The 17,140-nt window shown below is 39.6% G+C and overlaps 1 protein-coding gene across 1 annotated transcript in view; it reads left to right on the top strand.

Annotated features, from left to right (window-relative positions):
- The first annotated feature begins 242 nt into the window (after nt 1-242).
- Cdkal1 (CDK5 regulatory subunit associated protein 1 like 1) overlaps nt 243-17,140 on the top strand; it is a 532,156-nt gene continuing 515,258 nt past the window's right edge. The window contains exons 1-2 of the mRNA XM_051169450.1: nt 243-431; nt 3,836-3,948. Coding sequence (XP_051025407.1) covers nt 262-431; nt 3,836-3,948 — 283 coding nt within the window. The 5' untranslated portion in view covers nt 243-261. The remainder of the gene's footprint in view (nt 432-3,835; nt 3,949-17,140) is intronic.

Raw genomic sequence — 17,140 nt, 5'->3', positions numbered from 1 at the left:
TTCAGTTTTCTTTCTCTTGAAAAGATCTGTCTACCTTTCCTTCCATGGTATTAGTTATGCCAGTTTTATTCAGTCACGCGTGCTCTTCTGTCGGCAGGACTTGCACAGTTTTATCTTTGGGTCTATTATCCTGTTTTTTTGTGAACTTAGGCTTTAAGGAGCTGATTAGATTCAAGGTTGGTGAGAACTGTTTACCAATACCATGCTAAGCAGATCTTGATAAACCTGTGCTATTTGTAACTTTTTTATGTGCTACAAAAGATGCCTTCTGCATCCTGTGATGCTCTGCTGGGTGACATAGAAGATATCATGTCACAGGAAGATCCAAAGCCACAGGACAGACACTTCTCAAGAAAGCATGTGTTTCCTAAAGTACGAAGGCGGAATACACCAAGATATTTGCAAGAAGAGCCCAGACCACCAAGTGACAGGTAAGCGTTCCTCAGAATTACACCCACTTCCATGCTGGGGAGAGGCTTCCTGGCTGCTGGGCTACACCATATGTGCAATAGCTCCAGGTTTAGGATCTTTTTATTTTTAATAGGAAACATAGAGCTTAAAAAAAATTGAATTACTTCAAATCTGGCAAGTAATAGGTTAAAAAAGGAAGACATACCTTGGGGATGGGTAGTAAATGTGGGATATTCTAGGGGAATGAATATGATCAAAATACATAGTAGAGAATTTCCAAGAATTAATTAAAAACAAACCAAATCAAAACAGCAAATTAAGTGCCTTTAAAGAAAGGTAATAGGACACTAGGAATCATTTTAACTATAGTCAGTATGAACCTGTTACAATTGCAAATTAAAAAGCTTATTAAAATTTGTAACTCTTATGTGACAGTGGTGGTTTGGACATATGATTATTTTTAGCATATTAGTGAATGCTTAGGGATCGGACAAAGGTACTGGACACAAAAAGTCACTGTCCTGTTTCTACTGTTGTGGTGGGAGTCTAGACAGTAAGAGTCCAGCATGACATTGCAGAAATGATCGCACCTATTTTATTTATTTTTGTGTTGTATATGTATGTATGTGTTCATCAGAATATGCAGGTGCCTGTGCCTATGTGCATGTGTGTGCGTGCCTGTGCCTCTGTGTGTGGGGGGGGGAGGGGGAGGGAGAGAGAGAGAGAGAGAGAGAGAGAGAGAGCAGAGATGGAGAGAGGAGGGAGAGAGAGAGAGGAGAGGAGGAGGAGAGAGGAGAGAGGAGAGATGAGAGAGAGAGAGAGAGAGAGAGGCGGAGGGAGAGAGAGGCGAGGAGAGAGAGAGAGAGAGAGAGAGAGAGAGAGAGCGAGCGAGAGAGCGCGCGCGCGCAGGTGATCAGGCGTCTTTTTTGATTGCTCTTCACCTTATTTCTTGAGACTGACTTTCACTGAAGCCGGAGCTCTCGTTCTGCTAGGCCTGTGCTCTCCGGTGATTCTCCTGTCTTCTCTCCAACATGCCCTGGGGTTACAGATGCTTTTTTGCCTGGCTTTTATCTGGGAGTCCAGCCTCCCAGGTCAGGGTCTCACACTTGTAGGGCAGCACTTTAATGGCTTCACCATCTCCTCAGCCCTTACTTCTCCTTTGGTGTGACTGTTGCTGCTGCCGTTTTCTGTGCGATCATTGGTGTGTGTATCTCTAAAAGTTGCCAGCCGTTAGTAGGCATGGTTAGTAGGAATTAAAACCACTGTCCAGAGAAGAGCTGTTTGTGAAGCAAGGTCTCTTGTTGCGCAGTCCAGTGAGGACCTGAGTTCTCGTCCTACTGCTTCTCTCTCCTAAGTGCTGGGAGTACAGGTGTGTGCTACTTGGCTTCAAAGGGGATTTTTATTTGTATTTAAAAATTTAAAAATTGCATTTTATTTATTTATTGTATGCATGCCAAAGCACGAAAGTGAGGGTCAGAGGTCACCTTGTAGGAGTCGGTTCTCCTCTAACATGTGGATCTTGGGATCGAACTCAGGTCATCAGGCTTGGTGGCCGGCACCTTTATCTGCTAAACTGTCTCATGAGTACAAAGGACATTATTTATTTTTAATTAAAATTTTTCTTTAGAAATTATTTTTTCCTTTTATTGAAAGTAGATTTTTTCCCCACATAATATATTCTGGTTATGATTTCCCTTCCCTCTACTCCTCCCAGTTTTCTCCACATCCCCTCCCATCTGGATCCACCCGCTTTCTGTTTCTCATTAGAAAACAAACAGGCTTCTAAGGTATGATAATAAACAAATAAAATAAAATAGTAAGATAAAACAAAAAGGCATGGCAGAATGCCATCAGCGTCATTTTATTTCTCTGTTCTTTTAGTAGAGCAGTAGTATTTGGTTTTACCCTAGGTTCCTGGCCTATCTAGTCTCAGGATAGGTTCAGTCTCATGGAATGGGCCATAAATCCAGTCAGATAATAGTTGGTTTGTCCCACAAGCCTTGTCCTGCTATTGTACTAGTGTAATGGTTCTCAATCTTGCTAATGCTGTGACCCTTTAATACAGTTCCTCATGTTGTGGTGACCCTCAGCCATAAGGTTATTCCATTGCTACTTTGTAACTGTAATTTTGCTATTGTTGTGAATTGTAATGTACATATCTGATATGCAGGATGTCTGATATGCAATCCCCAAAGGGATCACAGCCCCCAGGTTGAGAACCACTGCACTAGTGCATCTTGCTTGCAGGTTACCATTGTAGATTAAAGAGTTTGTAGCTGGGTTAGTATCTACCCTTCTTTTTCAGTAGTGTGCAGAGTACCTTCCAGTACCGTGAACATTTAGTCAGTAGGAGTGAAGGCTCTAAGTAGGCACCAACTGGACTTTTCCATGCTGCAGAAGTTGTGAAGGTGTTATGGCCTTACCATAAGAATGTGGAGAGCAATCTATAGTATTACAGCTGTGGCAACAGCCTGGGTTGTTTTGGGGTTCACATGGGATCCTTTGACCAATAACTCAATTAGAGGCAACCCATTTCCAGTACTAGAGTTTGGTAACAAGACATGCAAAAGGACATTGTTTAAACATAGAGATTCTTCTTGTGATTCAGAGGTTATTTTATCTAGATTTTAGTTTTAAAACATGTATTGTGTCTTTGTGCATAATGTGTATAAGTCTTAGTTAGGATTTCTATTGCTGTGACAAAATACCATGACCAAAAGCAAGTTGGGGAGGAAAAGGTTTGTTTGGCTTACACTTCATAGCACTGTTCATCATTGAAGGAAGTCAGGACAGGAACTCAGACAGGGCAGGAATCTTGAGGTAGGAACTGATGGGAAGCCATGGAAGAATGCTGCTTACTGGCTTGCTCTCCGTGGCTTGCTCAACCTGCTTTCTTAGCAAACCGAGGACCACCAGCCCAGTGGTGGAACTATCTACAACGGGCTGGGTCCTCCCCCATCAGTCAGCGATTAAGAAAATGCTTTAGAGCTGGATCTTATGGAGGCATTTTCTCAACTGAGTTTCTTCCTTTTCGATAACTCTAGCTTGTGTCAAGGAGATTGACACTAGACTAGCGAGCACGGAGTGTGGCCGTGAGCGACATGGCGAATGTGTGGGATCAGAGAGCAGCTCTGTGGAGTCGGGCCTCTCCTTTCACTTGTATTTGCTTTCGGGGTTTAAGCTCAAGTTGCCAGGCTGTACAGCAAGTGCCTTTACTTGCTGAGCTAGCTCACTGGCCACTGTCCCTTCATTTTGGAGTTTCGTTGTAACAGCAAACTTTAAAATAATTTGATGCATTTTGTACTGAGCTTGTAAATTGATTCTAGTTTGTTTTTTGTGTAATGTGTCCTAAAATCATGTAGTGGCTTTTATCTTCAAAATCACTCACAGATACTCACGTTGTTTTAATTGATTTACCTAACAGCACTATTCCTGGCATACAGAAAATTTGGATACGAACATGGGGCTGCTCGCATAATAATTCAGATGGAGAATACATGGCTGGACAGCTTGCTGCCTATGGTTATAAGATTACAGGTAATGAGATCCATAATGTGTTTTGTTAATTAAATTTCAGGGTTGCAGATTTTGGAGACAGGTAGTCTAGCCCCAGAAATTTAAGGGGGCTTAATCATTTGAAGGCAGAGCATTAGTAACTACTATATATTACTGGATAGCTAGTTACGTATTTCTTGACTTCTATTTTATTTTATGTTTGCTTGTTTGTTTATGTTACATTTTATTTTGTGTGTACACATGTGTGCCTGCACATGTGCCATGGTACATACATGGAGGTCAGAGGATAGTTTCAGGAGAGCAGTCCTGTCTTTCTCCCCCGTGGGCCCCCATGAGGACGCTTGGTGACAAGTGCCTTTACCCACTGAGTCCTGTCTTTCTCCCCTGTGGGACCCCATGGGGAGGCTTAGTGACAGGTGCCTTTACCCACTGAGCCATCTCAGTTGCTCTGGTTATTGGATTTTCAAGTAACTGTATAACGTTTTTATTTTGAAAAGGTACACAACGTTCACATAAGGCTAAAGGAGGGCATTCGATGCTCTTGAGTTTAGAGCTACAGACAGATGTGAGCTGCTAAGTGGGTGCCAGGGCTTAACCCTGGGCTGTCCGGAAGAGCACTTGCTGAGACATAGCCCCAGTCCCATTTGTAGCAGTCTTGATTTTATTTTTATGAAGCTGTATTTATTATATGTATAGTAGTACAATTTATATATTAAATAACATAATAGAATGATTTTATACAGCTTTACACACACACACACACACACACACACACACACACACACACACACACACACTTTCATTATTTGGACAGAGATTCATATGTAGCTCTGGCTGGTCTGGAGCTTTTGGCATTGACTGACAGGCCTTGAATTCACAGAGATTGATGTGAATTCCTTCTCCCTCTGTTGGAATTAAAGCCCATTAATCTCACTGTGGCCAGTCTAGCTTTAGAGTCATTGTGCACATGTGCACTGTGGGTTCTGGAGCTCCAGATAGTTAGCTGGCACCGAAAGTGCTTTACCCTGAGACATCACCACAGCCCTCCTCCTTTTCTTTTTTAATCAGCCTGAAATAATATTGGATATAACACAGGTTTAAAATTTAGATTTCATGTACTGAATACAAAGATTATTGGAAACAGTTTATGGAGAAGTTAGGAATTCTTTTTGTTTGTTTGTTTGTTTTTGGTTTTTCGTGACTGGGTCTCTCTGTGTAGCCTTGGCTGTCCTGGACATGCTTTGTAGACCAGGCTAGCCTAGAACTCATAGCAATCCATCTGCCTCTGCCTCCTGAGTGCTGGGATTAAAGGCATGCACCATCATGCCTGGTAAGTCAGGATTGCTTTTTTTTTTTGTTTTGTTTTTTTGGGACAGGGTCTCTCTGCGTAGCCTTGAATGTCCTAGACTCGCTTTGTAGACCAGGCTGGTCTTGAAATCACAGCGATCTGCCTGTGTCTGTCTCCCAAGTGCTGGAGATTAAAGTCGTGCACCACCACTGCCCAGCTAAGTCAGGATTTCTTAATAGCTACATGTAGATATTTTACTGTTTGGTGAAGAAAGATGATGTGGGTTAAGACACTTGAAGTTGCTGATTGTAACTCTGAGTCCAGTAAATAATTATTCTGCAGTAAAACTTTATAAAGATTTAGAGAAGTTGTTACTTGTTTCTTTCTACCGTTTGTCATTGTAAAGGGTAAGATTCATAACTTTAAAAAAAAATTGTTTTGAGACAGGGATTCAGATGACCCAGGCAGCTGAGGGTGACCTTGAGTTTCTGTTCCTTTGCCTGGTTCTATGTGCAGCGCTGGGCACAAAACCCAGGGCCTGGAGCATGCTAGGCAAGCACGCCACCTGTGGAGGATCCCATGGAGACAAATGATGTTTTCCCCTAATAAACATCACTCAGAACAACTAATTAGTATCAAGGGTAATGGGAAATCATAGAATTAAATTGGCAAGGTGGCAGATAGGTGAACTTTACTCATGGGAACTAACGCTTCTTAAAGTAATGTGGCTTGCAGACGCACTTGGGAGATCAGGCAGGGGGACCATGAGTTGTAGGTAGCTTGGGCTGTGGAGTGTGACACTGTCTCAAAAACTAGTAGAAATGTGATCTGCATGCCTACATATCAGGAAGACATTCTTCAAGGAGGCAGTTCTTATATGCTGAGCTTTCTTCACCCCTAGTAAGGCTCTGGTTATTGTTTCTTAACTATTTCTTCTTGAGATCTTGCTAAGTTATTTCCAGTGTCTTCATTTGTGGTAATCATCTTATTTTCACACACGAAATATAAGAAGCAAGTGACCCGAGAGTAAGATTTGGGACATGATATTGAACTATGCTGATTAAGTGACAATAGACATTTTATCTTTTATTTTTTTTCTCACTCTATAGCCCAGGCTGGCCTTAAACTTAGCTCTCTTGCCTAGGCTTCCTGAGTGAGTACTAAGATTTTAGATGGGTGCATTTATGTTTGTCATAATTGATTCTGGGAACAATTCTAGAAGATTTCTTTAAGAATACTGTATCTGGGGCTGGAGAGATGGCTCAATGGTTAAGAGCACTGTCTGCTCTTCCAGAGGTCCTGGGTTCAATTCCCAGCAACCACATGGTGGCTCACAACTATCTATACCCTCTAAAACCTTCTTCCGGTGGACAGGTGTACATGCAGATAGAGCGCTCATATACATAAAATAAATAAAATCTTAAAAAAAAAGAATACCTCCCTCCCTCCCTCTTATCTCTCTCTCTTCTTACTTTCCTTCCTTTTTTTTTTTTTTGACATAGTGTTTCACTGTCTCCCTCCTTTATGTAGACCAGGCTGGCCTCAGCTCATAGAGTAGCATTAATTCTTAGGCTTTCTGAGTCCTTTTAGAATCTCTCATGATACAATTCTATCAAAGAATTCCTAACCATTGCCTTGTCTTGTATTGAAATATGGGCCTGGCTTCCCTAGGTGGTTACTGTGTTTCCAAACAGTTGTGTTAATGTGGACTTATGTTTGCTGTACATGGGTATTGCATGTGCATTTTGCCTTGTGGGGCAGTTCACCCCCTGGACGCCTCATAAGCACATGTGGATAATGTGTGTTTGTAGACAGTCTTATAGAAATCATAACTGAGTGTTTATCTTGAGTGTCCTAGTTTCAGAAAGCCTAAACATTGCTAGTCTTTTAAATTCTTGATGGTTTCTTTGTATCTTCATATGTAGTTTATTCATTTAGCAGTTATGTAGTGAACATATTTTGTATTCATGGGTACAGTTGTGGGAGCTTATTGAGATACAAAAGGAAGAATTTTATATTCTTGGTTAGATCTTAAAGGTTATTGTAGGCAGTGCCGATTTCTAATGGGTATTTTTTCTTTCTTTCTTTTTAATAATATGGAGAGGTAGAATCTGCTGTATTTAAAAACTTATAATTTATGCTTTAGAAATACTTTGTCATGTTAGGTCAGAATGGAGCATTTTATGTTTGATTTAAGGAAAGTTATCTGTGAAACAAGTACTTGGTGTAAGAGAGACAGGGCAGTGGAGTGGTTAAAGTGTACTTCAGGGCTTTGACCACTCAGCTTGAAGTATCTTTAACTTTTTGTGTCTCAGGTTGGTTACATGCATTTGATTTATGTATGGAATTGTTTGCATAAGAAATACATCCAAGGATCATATTAATGACTATAATGATTATTAAAATGAGGTTTATGTTTGTGTTGAGGCTGACAGAAATAATGCTTGTTACATAAAATTACTTAGAAACAGCAGCAAAAGCAAATGTTTGCTTATCTCAGTTTCCTTTATCCGCTTGTGGTGATGTCACTTCATGTGAACATGTCAACCTTCCCTAGGTAGTAAGTTATATTAAGACAGAGAGTAATCTGGCCGTGATTATGCATGCCTTTAGTCCCAGCACTCCTAAATTTTTTCTTTTATTAAATATAGGAAAGAGCCATAGGCAGGTGGATCTCTGAGTTTGAGACCAGCCTGGTCTACATAGCGAGTTCCAGGACTGTCAGGACTACATGGAGAGACTGTTTCTCAACCAAAACAAAACAAGCAAGCAAACAAATAAACAAACCGTCAAATAATAGATTGAATGTGTGAAAAGCTGAAATGCAATAGATTTCAGCTACTCCAGTATAGAGTGAAGTGAAAAATGTGACAAATGTTCCTTCTGCTTAGGCTAGGTCTAAGTGTGAGGATTTTGCACTTGTTTGTAGGAAGGGGAGCTGCCCTTCTGAAAAGCTTAGTGCATGTCAGGTAGTTCCATGATTTTGAAGTAACAGGTGGATTAACTGGCACAGGCTCTACCTTGTGCTTTAGAATAAGGTTGGGACCGGAGAAGGAAGATACACGGAAGCATGAAGACACGACCAAGGTAGCTTGCTCGCCCCAGAGCCGGCTTCTGGCAGGTGTGCACAGCCTTACATGTTTGCCTCGTGCTCTCTGGTCTCTTAGAGTTTGTGTTTTAAGAGCCATTCAGTACAGAAATCTACTTTTGTTGTTGTGGGTTTTTGGTTTTTGGTTTTTTGAGACTGGGTTTCTCTGTAGCCTTGACTATCTTGGACTGGCTTTGTAGACCAGGCTGGCTTCCAACTCACTGAGTGCTGGAATTACAGGCATACACTACTGTGCCCAGCAGGAAATTTACTATTAAGTAGCCTTTGTTAGAGTAGTTTTGTTTTCCAACATAAAAAAATTTTTTTCCTTTTAGGAATCTTTCATGTGGCCCGTATGAGAGGCTTTTTATTTTTGAGAGGGAAAGAGAGCCATTGGCATATTGGCAGTGTATTTTGCTGGCAGAGTTGAGAGTTGGAGGTCTTTATTTTGGTAGCCATGCCAACTGAGAGCTGCCTGGTCAGTTTCTACCTCGTTAGTTATAAATAGAGTCCATAGAAACTCCATAGAAACACAAGAAGAAAAGTTTTGATTTGTGAATTCTTCTTGGGTCTCTGATGAAATTCAGTGGAAGCCTGGTGTGGTGGTGTATACTTACCACCCCAGCGCTCAGGAGGCAGACCTGGGCAGGTGGGTCTCTGTGAGTTTGAGGCCAGCCAGAGCTATATAGTGAGACCCTGCCCTAAAAACCAAACAGAAAACAGAACAATAACAAAAAAAGAAATTCAGTGTAAAAATATTATTACCTTATCTTTGTATAGCTAACTGCTAACTAACTTTTCTTATTTATCTCTTTTTTCCTATCTCATCACCAGGATCATTTACATTTGTATAGTGCAGCATAGTTTATAAAATACTCATTTTTTTCTGGTGCTAATTTTATATAGCCTATAATCAAAGACAAAAATGGAACTTTATTAGGTTAAGCTTTAAAAATATTTAAAATATTCTTTCAGATTTCTGACTTTGTAGATTGTATGCATTAATAATGAATATTTGTGCTGAGATATTCAGGTAGGTGTTGAGTCAGAAAACATTTTACTCAAGATTTCTCTGCAGAGATTTTTTTTTTGTAGCCAATGGTGATGCCTTGATAAACTTGGAAGTGTTGTTTTTAAATAAAATCAATTTTATCAATGAAAATTCAGGAGCCAGTTTCTGTGGTGAAAGTACTAGCTCAGAGAGGCAGAGAAAGCATCTAGCCGACCTTCCTGTTCAGCTTATGTCCCAGAAGGCAAAAGCTGCTTCTCCGCGCTGTCTTACATACCGTTACTCCATGTCCCTCTCTCTGTGTACTGCGCCTGACACAGCATGCTGTGGGCTGAGTAGGACTTGAGTTCAGGCATTTGGACTCAGGAAGATGGATGGAAAAGGGCGGCAGAGTCAAGGATGTGTTGCTTTGCATTGTGGAAGATAAGTAGTGCTGTAGGAGATCAGAACACAGTTTTTCCTCTTTGATATTGAGAGTATTTTTTTATTGTTTTTAATTGAAAATAGATTTAAAAATACTATATATTTGATTATAATTTCTCTTCCTGCAACTACTCTGATATCGTTCTTACTTCTCCACTCACCCAAATGCCACCCTTTTTCTCATTAGGATACAAACAGGCACTTAAAAGAAATGAAAATTAGATAAAAACAAACAAACAAACCAGAATAGGACAAAACAAATTGAAGAAAAAGAGCCAAAGAAAAATTTCAAGAAACATATAAAAATGTGTGTGTACACACACACACACACACACACACACACACACACACACACTTTTAATATTTTTTCCCTTTAAGACAGGGTTTCTTTCTGTATCCTTGTCTGTCTTGGACTCGGTTGGTAGACCAGGCTGGCCTCAAACTCACTGAGATCAGCCTGCTTCTGTCTCTCTCAGTGCTGGGATTACAGGCATGTGCCACTGTGCCTGGCGAGACACGCACATTTGCACACATAGAAATTCCATAAAAATACAAAATGGGAAATAATTAATATATATGCAAAGGACCTTTAAAGTTAAAATAAAAACAGCCCTGCAAATGCATTATGAATCAAAGAGCCTCCAAAAATGCTATTGAATTTCTTTTGTGTTGGTCCTCTACTGCTGGCTGTGAGGCCTGGCCTTTAGAGTTGTTTGTATCCGCAATGAGACTCTACTTTATCAAACTAATTGTTTCTTTGTGAGCAGTTATCAGTTGGAGAAAGCCTTTGCAAGCCCAATGCATGTTGTTACAATCTCATTGAGTTCATGTGTGCATCTTGCTGTGCTTAGAAAGCCTTGTTTCCTTGGTGTTCTCCATCTCCTCGGTCTCTTACAAACTCTTTGCCTCTTCCTCAGGCCTCTCTGAGCTCTGAAGGGAGAGTTGATGGAGACACCCCATGTAGGCTCACTCTATACTCATTGCCCAGTTGGGGGTCTCTGTTTATTCTCATCTACTATAAGAGGAAGCTTCTCTGATGAAGGCTGAGCAAGACCCTGATCCATGAATATAGCAGAATACTGTTAGTGCTATGTTTCTTTAGCAGAACAGTAGTATTTGGTTTTCTCCCATGTCCCTGGCCTATCTAGTCTCAAGTTCTGTGCCACATGAGCAGTGTTGGGGATGGGACTTGAATCCAGTCAGGTATTAGCTGGTTTGTCTCACGAGCTTTGTGCCACTATTGTACTAGCACATTTTTCATGCAGGTCACCATTGTAGATCGGAGAGTTTGTAGCTCAGATGGTGTTTACCTTTCTCCTTTGGTAGTGTGCAGAGTGTGTTCTGGTCCTGTGGATATTTAGTCAATAGGAAGGAAGGCTCTACGTAGGCTCCAGCTGGACTTCTCCGTGTTCAGTGAGCTGTGAAGGTGTTGTCTTCAGCAGTAAGGCCTTATTATAAGCTTGTGGAGAACCATTTGTAGTACTATAGTCTTGGCTATAACCTGGGTTATTTGGGGGTGCCCATGGGGTCATTTTGGCCAACAACTTGATTAGATGTAACCCACAGAATACATTTTTAAAAGTGAAAAATTGCAGTGAACAGACTTAATGTTCTGAATAAAACTAAAGGTTTTAGTGAAAGTCAATGTACAAGCAAACACTAGAGAGAAAGAGAGGTGGGAGTGAAAGTATGTTAATAATGATGCCATCGTTTGGAAGGATGTGGACCAGTGTAACTGAAAAGCCATTTATTTAATAGGGTCTTATAGTGTTGTGATTTGAAAGGCCATTGATACAGAGTTAATTGCATAAATGCACATCTCTCTGTGGCCTCAGGGATAAGTGTCCTTGGAGAAGTATAACAGCACTCTTGTGGCACCAGGACTGGAACTGGATAGATAGACTTCGCAAGGAAAGCTCTGTGGGAAAGGTGCTACACAGCTCCAATGAGATACTATGACCAATTTTTTTCTATTAAAATACAAATATTAAAACACCTTACATATAATTTACATTAGATGTGTTAATAAATTTTACCTGATTTACTATAAGATTTGCAAGAAAGTTGTTTTTATTTTAAAGAGTCCAAAATAACTGAGAAATACAAAACTAGCTTCTTATAAGGAGTTAGACTTTATTTTATAAACTAATAAGGATTCTCTTTTCATATTTCTGTAGTCTTTAATCACTATATTAAATATGTTGTTGAAATTTTGAAGTACTTGGGCTCAGAAGATAACTCACTCACTTGATAAAGTGCTTGTGCACAAGGACCAAAAATCAGCCCTAGAATCTACTTAAAATAAAGAAACAAAGAAAAGCATTCCCCTTGCTCCCTGCCCAATACCCGATGAGGTGTTATGCTTTTGTAATCCCAGCCCTGGGGAGGTTAGCTAGCCTTGCCTACTTGGTGAGTTCCAGACCAGTGAGAGACTGTCTTCAGAAGGTGCACAGTGCCCAATAAATAACACTTAGGTTGTTCTCTTGTGTCTACATGCATGCTCACATGTTTACATGCCTGTTGGAGCACACTTGTGCATTTGTATATATGCACACATACACACAGATATTTTGTACTACCTTATTGGATTATAATTACATTTAGAAGAGTGTTTAAGTCTTTATTGCCATGGTATAAACTGGGATACATGATAACTTTTGTAGCCTTTTTGAAGTGGCTGGGATCACAGACTTGGATTTGAACTCAGGGCCTCTGGAGTACTATGTTGACACTTTTCACAGAGCTACATCCTTAGCTATTTTTAAAAATGATTTCTTTGTTAGTTTTTGTTTCTTCTTTATATAGGTTTACACTTTTATTTTTCAGAGAGAGCACAGAAATATTTAATTCTTTCTTTCCTTCCTTCCTTCTTTTTTTTTTTTTTTTTTTGTCTAGTTGGCTTAGAAATTTCCCCATGTTTGACCTCTTATGAAGTACTGAAATTCTCTATTTGAACCAACAGAATGCTAAGTGGCACTGATTTTGTCCTATCTGTGCTCTCTCTACCACCTAAGAAGTATGGCTCTTTCTTTCTTTTGTCCTTCATACTCTAAGCAATATTTTGCTTATTTTTAAATAATCTTGAACAATTGACTAGAATGTTTGCTTTCTTTCTTTCTTTCTTTCCTTTTTTTTTTTTTTTTTTTGAGAGAGGGTTTCTCTGGTAACAGTTCTAGCTGTCCTGGAACTCGCTCCATAGACCAGAATGGCCTTGAACTCATGGAGATCCGCCTGCCTCTGCCTCCCAAGTACTGGAATTAAGGGCATGTGCCATGACTGCCCGGCTAGAATGTTTACTTTCTTAAAGGTTTAATTGAAAATCTAGTTCACGCTCATGAATTCTCAAGTACTTGGTTCTGTGACTCCATTCTGCTGAAGAAGCTCATCTTATGTCCAGAATGAATGGCCGGCAATGGCCAACACTTCCATGCTCGTTACATCATTTTGATAAAGATTGAAAACCCGCTTTCTGTGCACACCTGTAATCCCACACTCGGGAGGCAGAGGCAGGCGGATTACTGTGAGTTTGAGGTCAGCCAGGTCTACAAAGTGAGTCCAGGACAGCCAAGATACCACAGAGAAACCCTGTCTAGAAAAACAAGACAACACAAAACAAAACAAAAAAACAAACCAACAAAAAAGAAAATCCGCTTTCCCAATATTCCTCCTATTAAAATTGTGTTAGCTCTTACTATTCTCCTATTTCTCTTTGTGAACATGAACAAGAACATTGTTCTTCATCCTGTTAACCTTTGGCCTGACCTTTGAGTCCCTTAAACTTCAGCTTTGTGTAGCCTGGGAGTAGAGGAACCAACCACATGCTGTTTTCATGAATAAACTTGAGTTAGTGCTGAGATGTGCCTGGAGACCCAGTCTTTAAAACATTTCTGTCCTTCTGTTTACATTGTGTTGTTCTACCTACAATATTTTAGAGTTTTTATGAGACAAATAAGGACACACTTCTATATTTTCAGAAAATGATACCTATTTAGTTGTTTAACAATTCAGAATTATGCTTAGAGATTTTGTACAGTGTTTTTGAGTAATTTATGTATAAATATCCCATGTTTTAAGTTGTAGTTTTATTTCTTAAGAAAATGGGTAGATGAGAAATTACCATGAAAACTACTAATTAAAAACTACTACATAAAAAAACTACATTTAAAAACTACTAATTAAAAAAACTTTTTTTTGCATTACCGTCTTTAATTTTTGGATTAAAAACATCAGGGATGTAGTAGTTGAACCATGTTCAACACTCTTTGGTCTTCAGATTTAACAGGGTTTACATTAAAGACAAGATGTATTTTTAGCTTTTGAACAGCAGATGGCAATATTGCATCGTGTGATCACTTGGTGATTTGAGCACTGAACATGAAATTCATGTTACAAATGATCATCTAATAAAATGGTTAAAAATCATTAAGTTACCTAACATTTATTTTTCTCTGCTTTTTTTCTATTTTTAACAGTATTTATAATAAGAACTTGGCAAATTGACCTTTTCAGAGACTACATGAGCTCTTGTTAATCTGAGATGCAATGCTCAGGAATTCAAATGTGTGATTATCCAGAGATGGGCCGACAGCTCCAACTGCTTTTGGTCACTCTCACTGCTTGTCCTAGAATCCGGATGTGGCCATTTTCTATAGGAATATATTAAGGTGGGACTTTTGAAAATATTTTTTACTTTATGACTCCATTTCTTTGACACTTACTGAAAACAGTGGCATAGATCCATCTTGAGTGTCCCACTGATCCTCAGACCTTCTTATTAAACAGGCTTAAGAAACAGCAAAGCAGAGTGAGCTAAACTTGGCACTTTCTCATTACCCTCTGCCTTGTCATGGGTTTGGTGACTGGTTTAAGAGGGGCTCAGCATTTTCATATGGGTTTATGTACACTCTTTTGTGTGTATTATGTTTATGACAACTTAGGGGCTTTCTTGTTGGTCATCATGCCTGACCATGCTTTTGTGCACCTGGTTGTCTTGGACCCCTGCCTCCTCTGTAAGCCGCAGTTCTGTGCTAAGTCCGCCTTCTGCTGTATTTCTGCTTTCGGAAACAGTGACCTCTCAGCTGATCCCCACTTATGGCTGATTTATCCATTTTTTCTTTTCTTTCTTTTGGTGAATTCTTTCCATCTTACTCAGTTTGGACATGTCAAAGACATGTGAGTCAGAGCTGCAGCACTCAACTGTTAACACTGTCACACTGTAAAACCAGGCATTACCTTCTATTAGCCTAATAGCTGAACAAATGACACTATCTATGTCAGTGTCCTTGTTAGGATTACTCTAGAGTAGCCCCCCCTTTTTTTCTTGAGCGTCTCATTGTATTTCCCATGCTAATTTGAAATGCATTGTGTAGTCCAGGCTATCCTTAAACTTATGGTGATCCTCCTGAGTTAGTCTCCCATGTGTTGGGATCAGGAGTGAGTCCTTGTCTTTGGGTAGGATTAAATGAGCTAGCTAAAAAGGTCAATGTGTGTTTGAATTAGTAATTGCACAGGGTGCCATGCACAAAATAGGAATTTTAAAATGTGAGTTAGTGATCAAGTAAAACTGACTTTTGAATATAATAATTGGAAGTAATTGTTTTCACACTTCTACATAGTAAAAATTGAAAGCATATTGTGAGAGTTAACTAAATGGTGTGTGTGCATGTGAATCTCAGGAACTTTCAGTGGAGTCCTCGTTAGGTGGCTGACAAGTTCAGTTGGCTTAGTCTTGACATGTCTGAGATAAAATCGCATGCTATCACTCTTTCTGACATGGACACTTTTACAAATGGTATTGAATCAGAAATCCAGTTTAATCCATTTTTATTAAATTGGAAGCAGTAATTGCTTTCTGTTTAATGGGATAGAATTGACTGTAGCAATTTTGATGGACCTTTAAAATTGATAATATATAGTTACATATATGCCTGTTGGTTTGTGAGTGTGCCTGTGTTCTTATAAGACTAGGGTTAAAAGTGTTCCTTGTGTTCAAAACTTGAATTTTTGCAATTGTTGGTGAAGAGGATAGTAAGAAGGTGGGGTTAAGAATGGCATTTCCCATCCCCCCTTTTATTTCTTAGGGAATAAAACAAAGAAATAAATCTAAGGGCCTTCAGAATGGAATTTTCACCTACCTCTCAGGAATAGGGGAAGAAGATCGTCCCTAGAGAAGCTCTGACGGGCACACACCAGCCCCTGAGAGGTGAAGGAGAGCTGTGGGGAGTCACGATCCTCCAGCAGTTAGGCTTTTATTTATAGGTATCTAAGTCTCCACTTCTGTGTCTGTTTCTGTGCTTTTAGATATGTGTTGTGTAAAATAACAAGGCTTGTCAATGGCCTAAAGACGTGTCTGAGTTATTTAATAATCACTGTTGTGATTCGCTTTCACAGAAGAGTGGTGCTCAATGTAAAATAGTTTTTTTTTGGTCTTTTTTGTTTTTGTTTTTGTTTTTGAAATATACTTTACTGTATCCCAGTTTTTGTAGTGCTGGGTCCAACCCAGGCCTTTGTGCACAGTAGGCCAGTACTTAGCTCTGTGTCCCCAGAACCGCATTCAGCTCAGCCTTCAGGTTCCGGCTTTGGTCCTCTGTGTTGTCAGCCTCTGTCTTGCTACCTTGGTAGCCTTTAGCTGTGCTTGAAAAACTCAGTCTCTGAACAACTGCTTGCTAATGGTAATTTGAGTAAAATGTAGAGTAATGAGTGATTCAAAGGCCAGATCATTGGAATATTTTTCCTTCCCAGTGAGAGCTGAATTGTTAGTGAACAGAAGTGAAAGGGAGTGTGAGGGTGTCCTAGAGTAAATATGTCGTGATTTCATAAAACTTTGGGAAATTATTGAAAAATATCAACATGGAAGACAGCAAAGTGGTTCACAGACCTCATCAGTTTAAGGCATAAATCTCGTAAGTGAGAGTGTCTGGAGCTTGTCAGTATGAGAGGCTTGGAGCATCTTGTGACTTAGGTAAGGTGCAAGCTGTACTGAGGAACATTGAGACTCCCACTCCCCAGAAAGCAAAAGGTCATTTGCAGTTTCCAGTATGAGTCCCCCCCCATTGTCATACGCATAGAAATAATGTCTCAGATACATGTTTTAATATTTTGAAATGTAAATGCCTTTATGAATGCAGTTAATGTTTGTATGCTCATGTAATATTTTAAGCATAAACATTTCCTTGGCACATGTATAATAAGAAACATTGTAAAAACAAAACAATAAAACTATTTTTCAAAATTGTGTATAGTAACGTGTGCATTACTTATAACAGGGTAATTATGATTTTATGATTACATAATTATAATGGTTAATGTTTGAATTTGAAAACTGGTCCAGCAATGAGTGGCTCGGGGGTTTTTGGCCCTCAGTCATTAAAGTGTTCTCAGGATCTTTAAGAAAGTAGTCCAACCA

This window comes from Acomys russatus, chromosome 3, assembly GCF_903995435.1.
Source record: "Acomys russatus chromosome 3, mAcoRus1.1, whole genome shotgun sequence".
In the NCBI taxonomy this organism is placed as follows: domain Eukaryota; kingdom Metazoa; phylum Chordata; class Mammalia; order Rodentia; family Muridae; genus Acomys; species Acomys russatus.
Note: the sequence above shows the minus strand (reverse complement) of the source record. Positions and strands in the feature narration are given on the sequence as shown.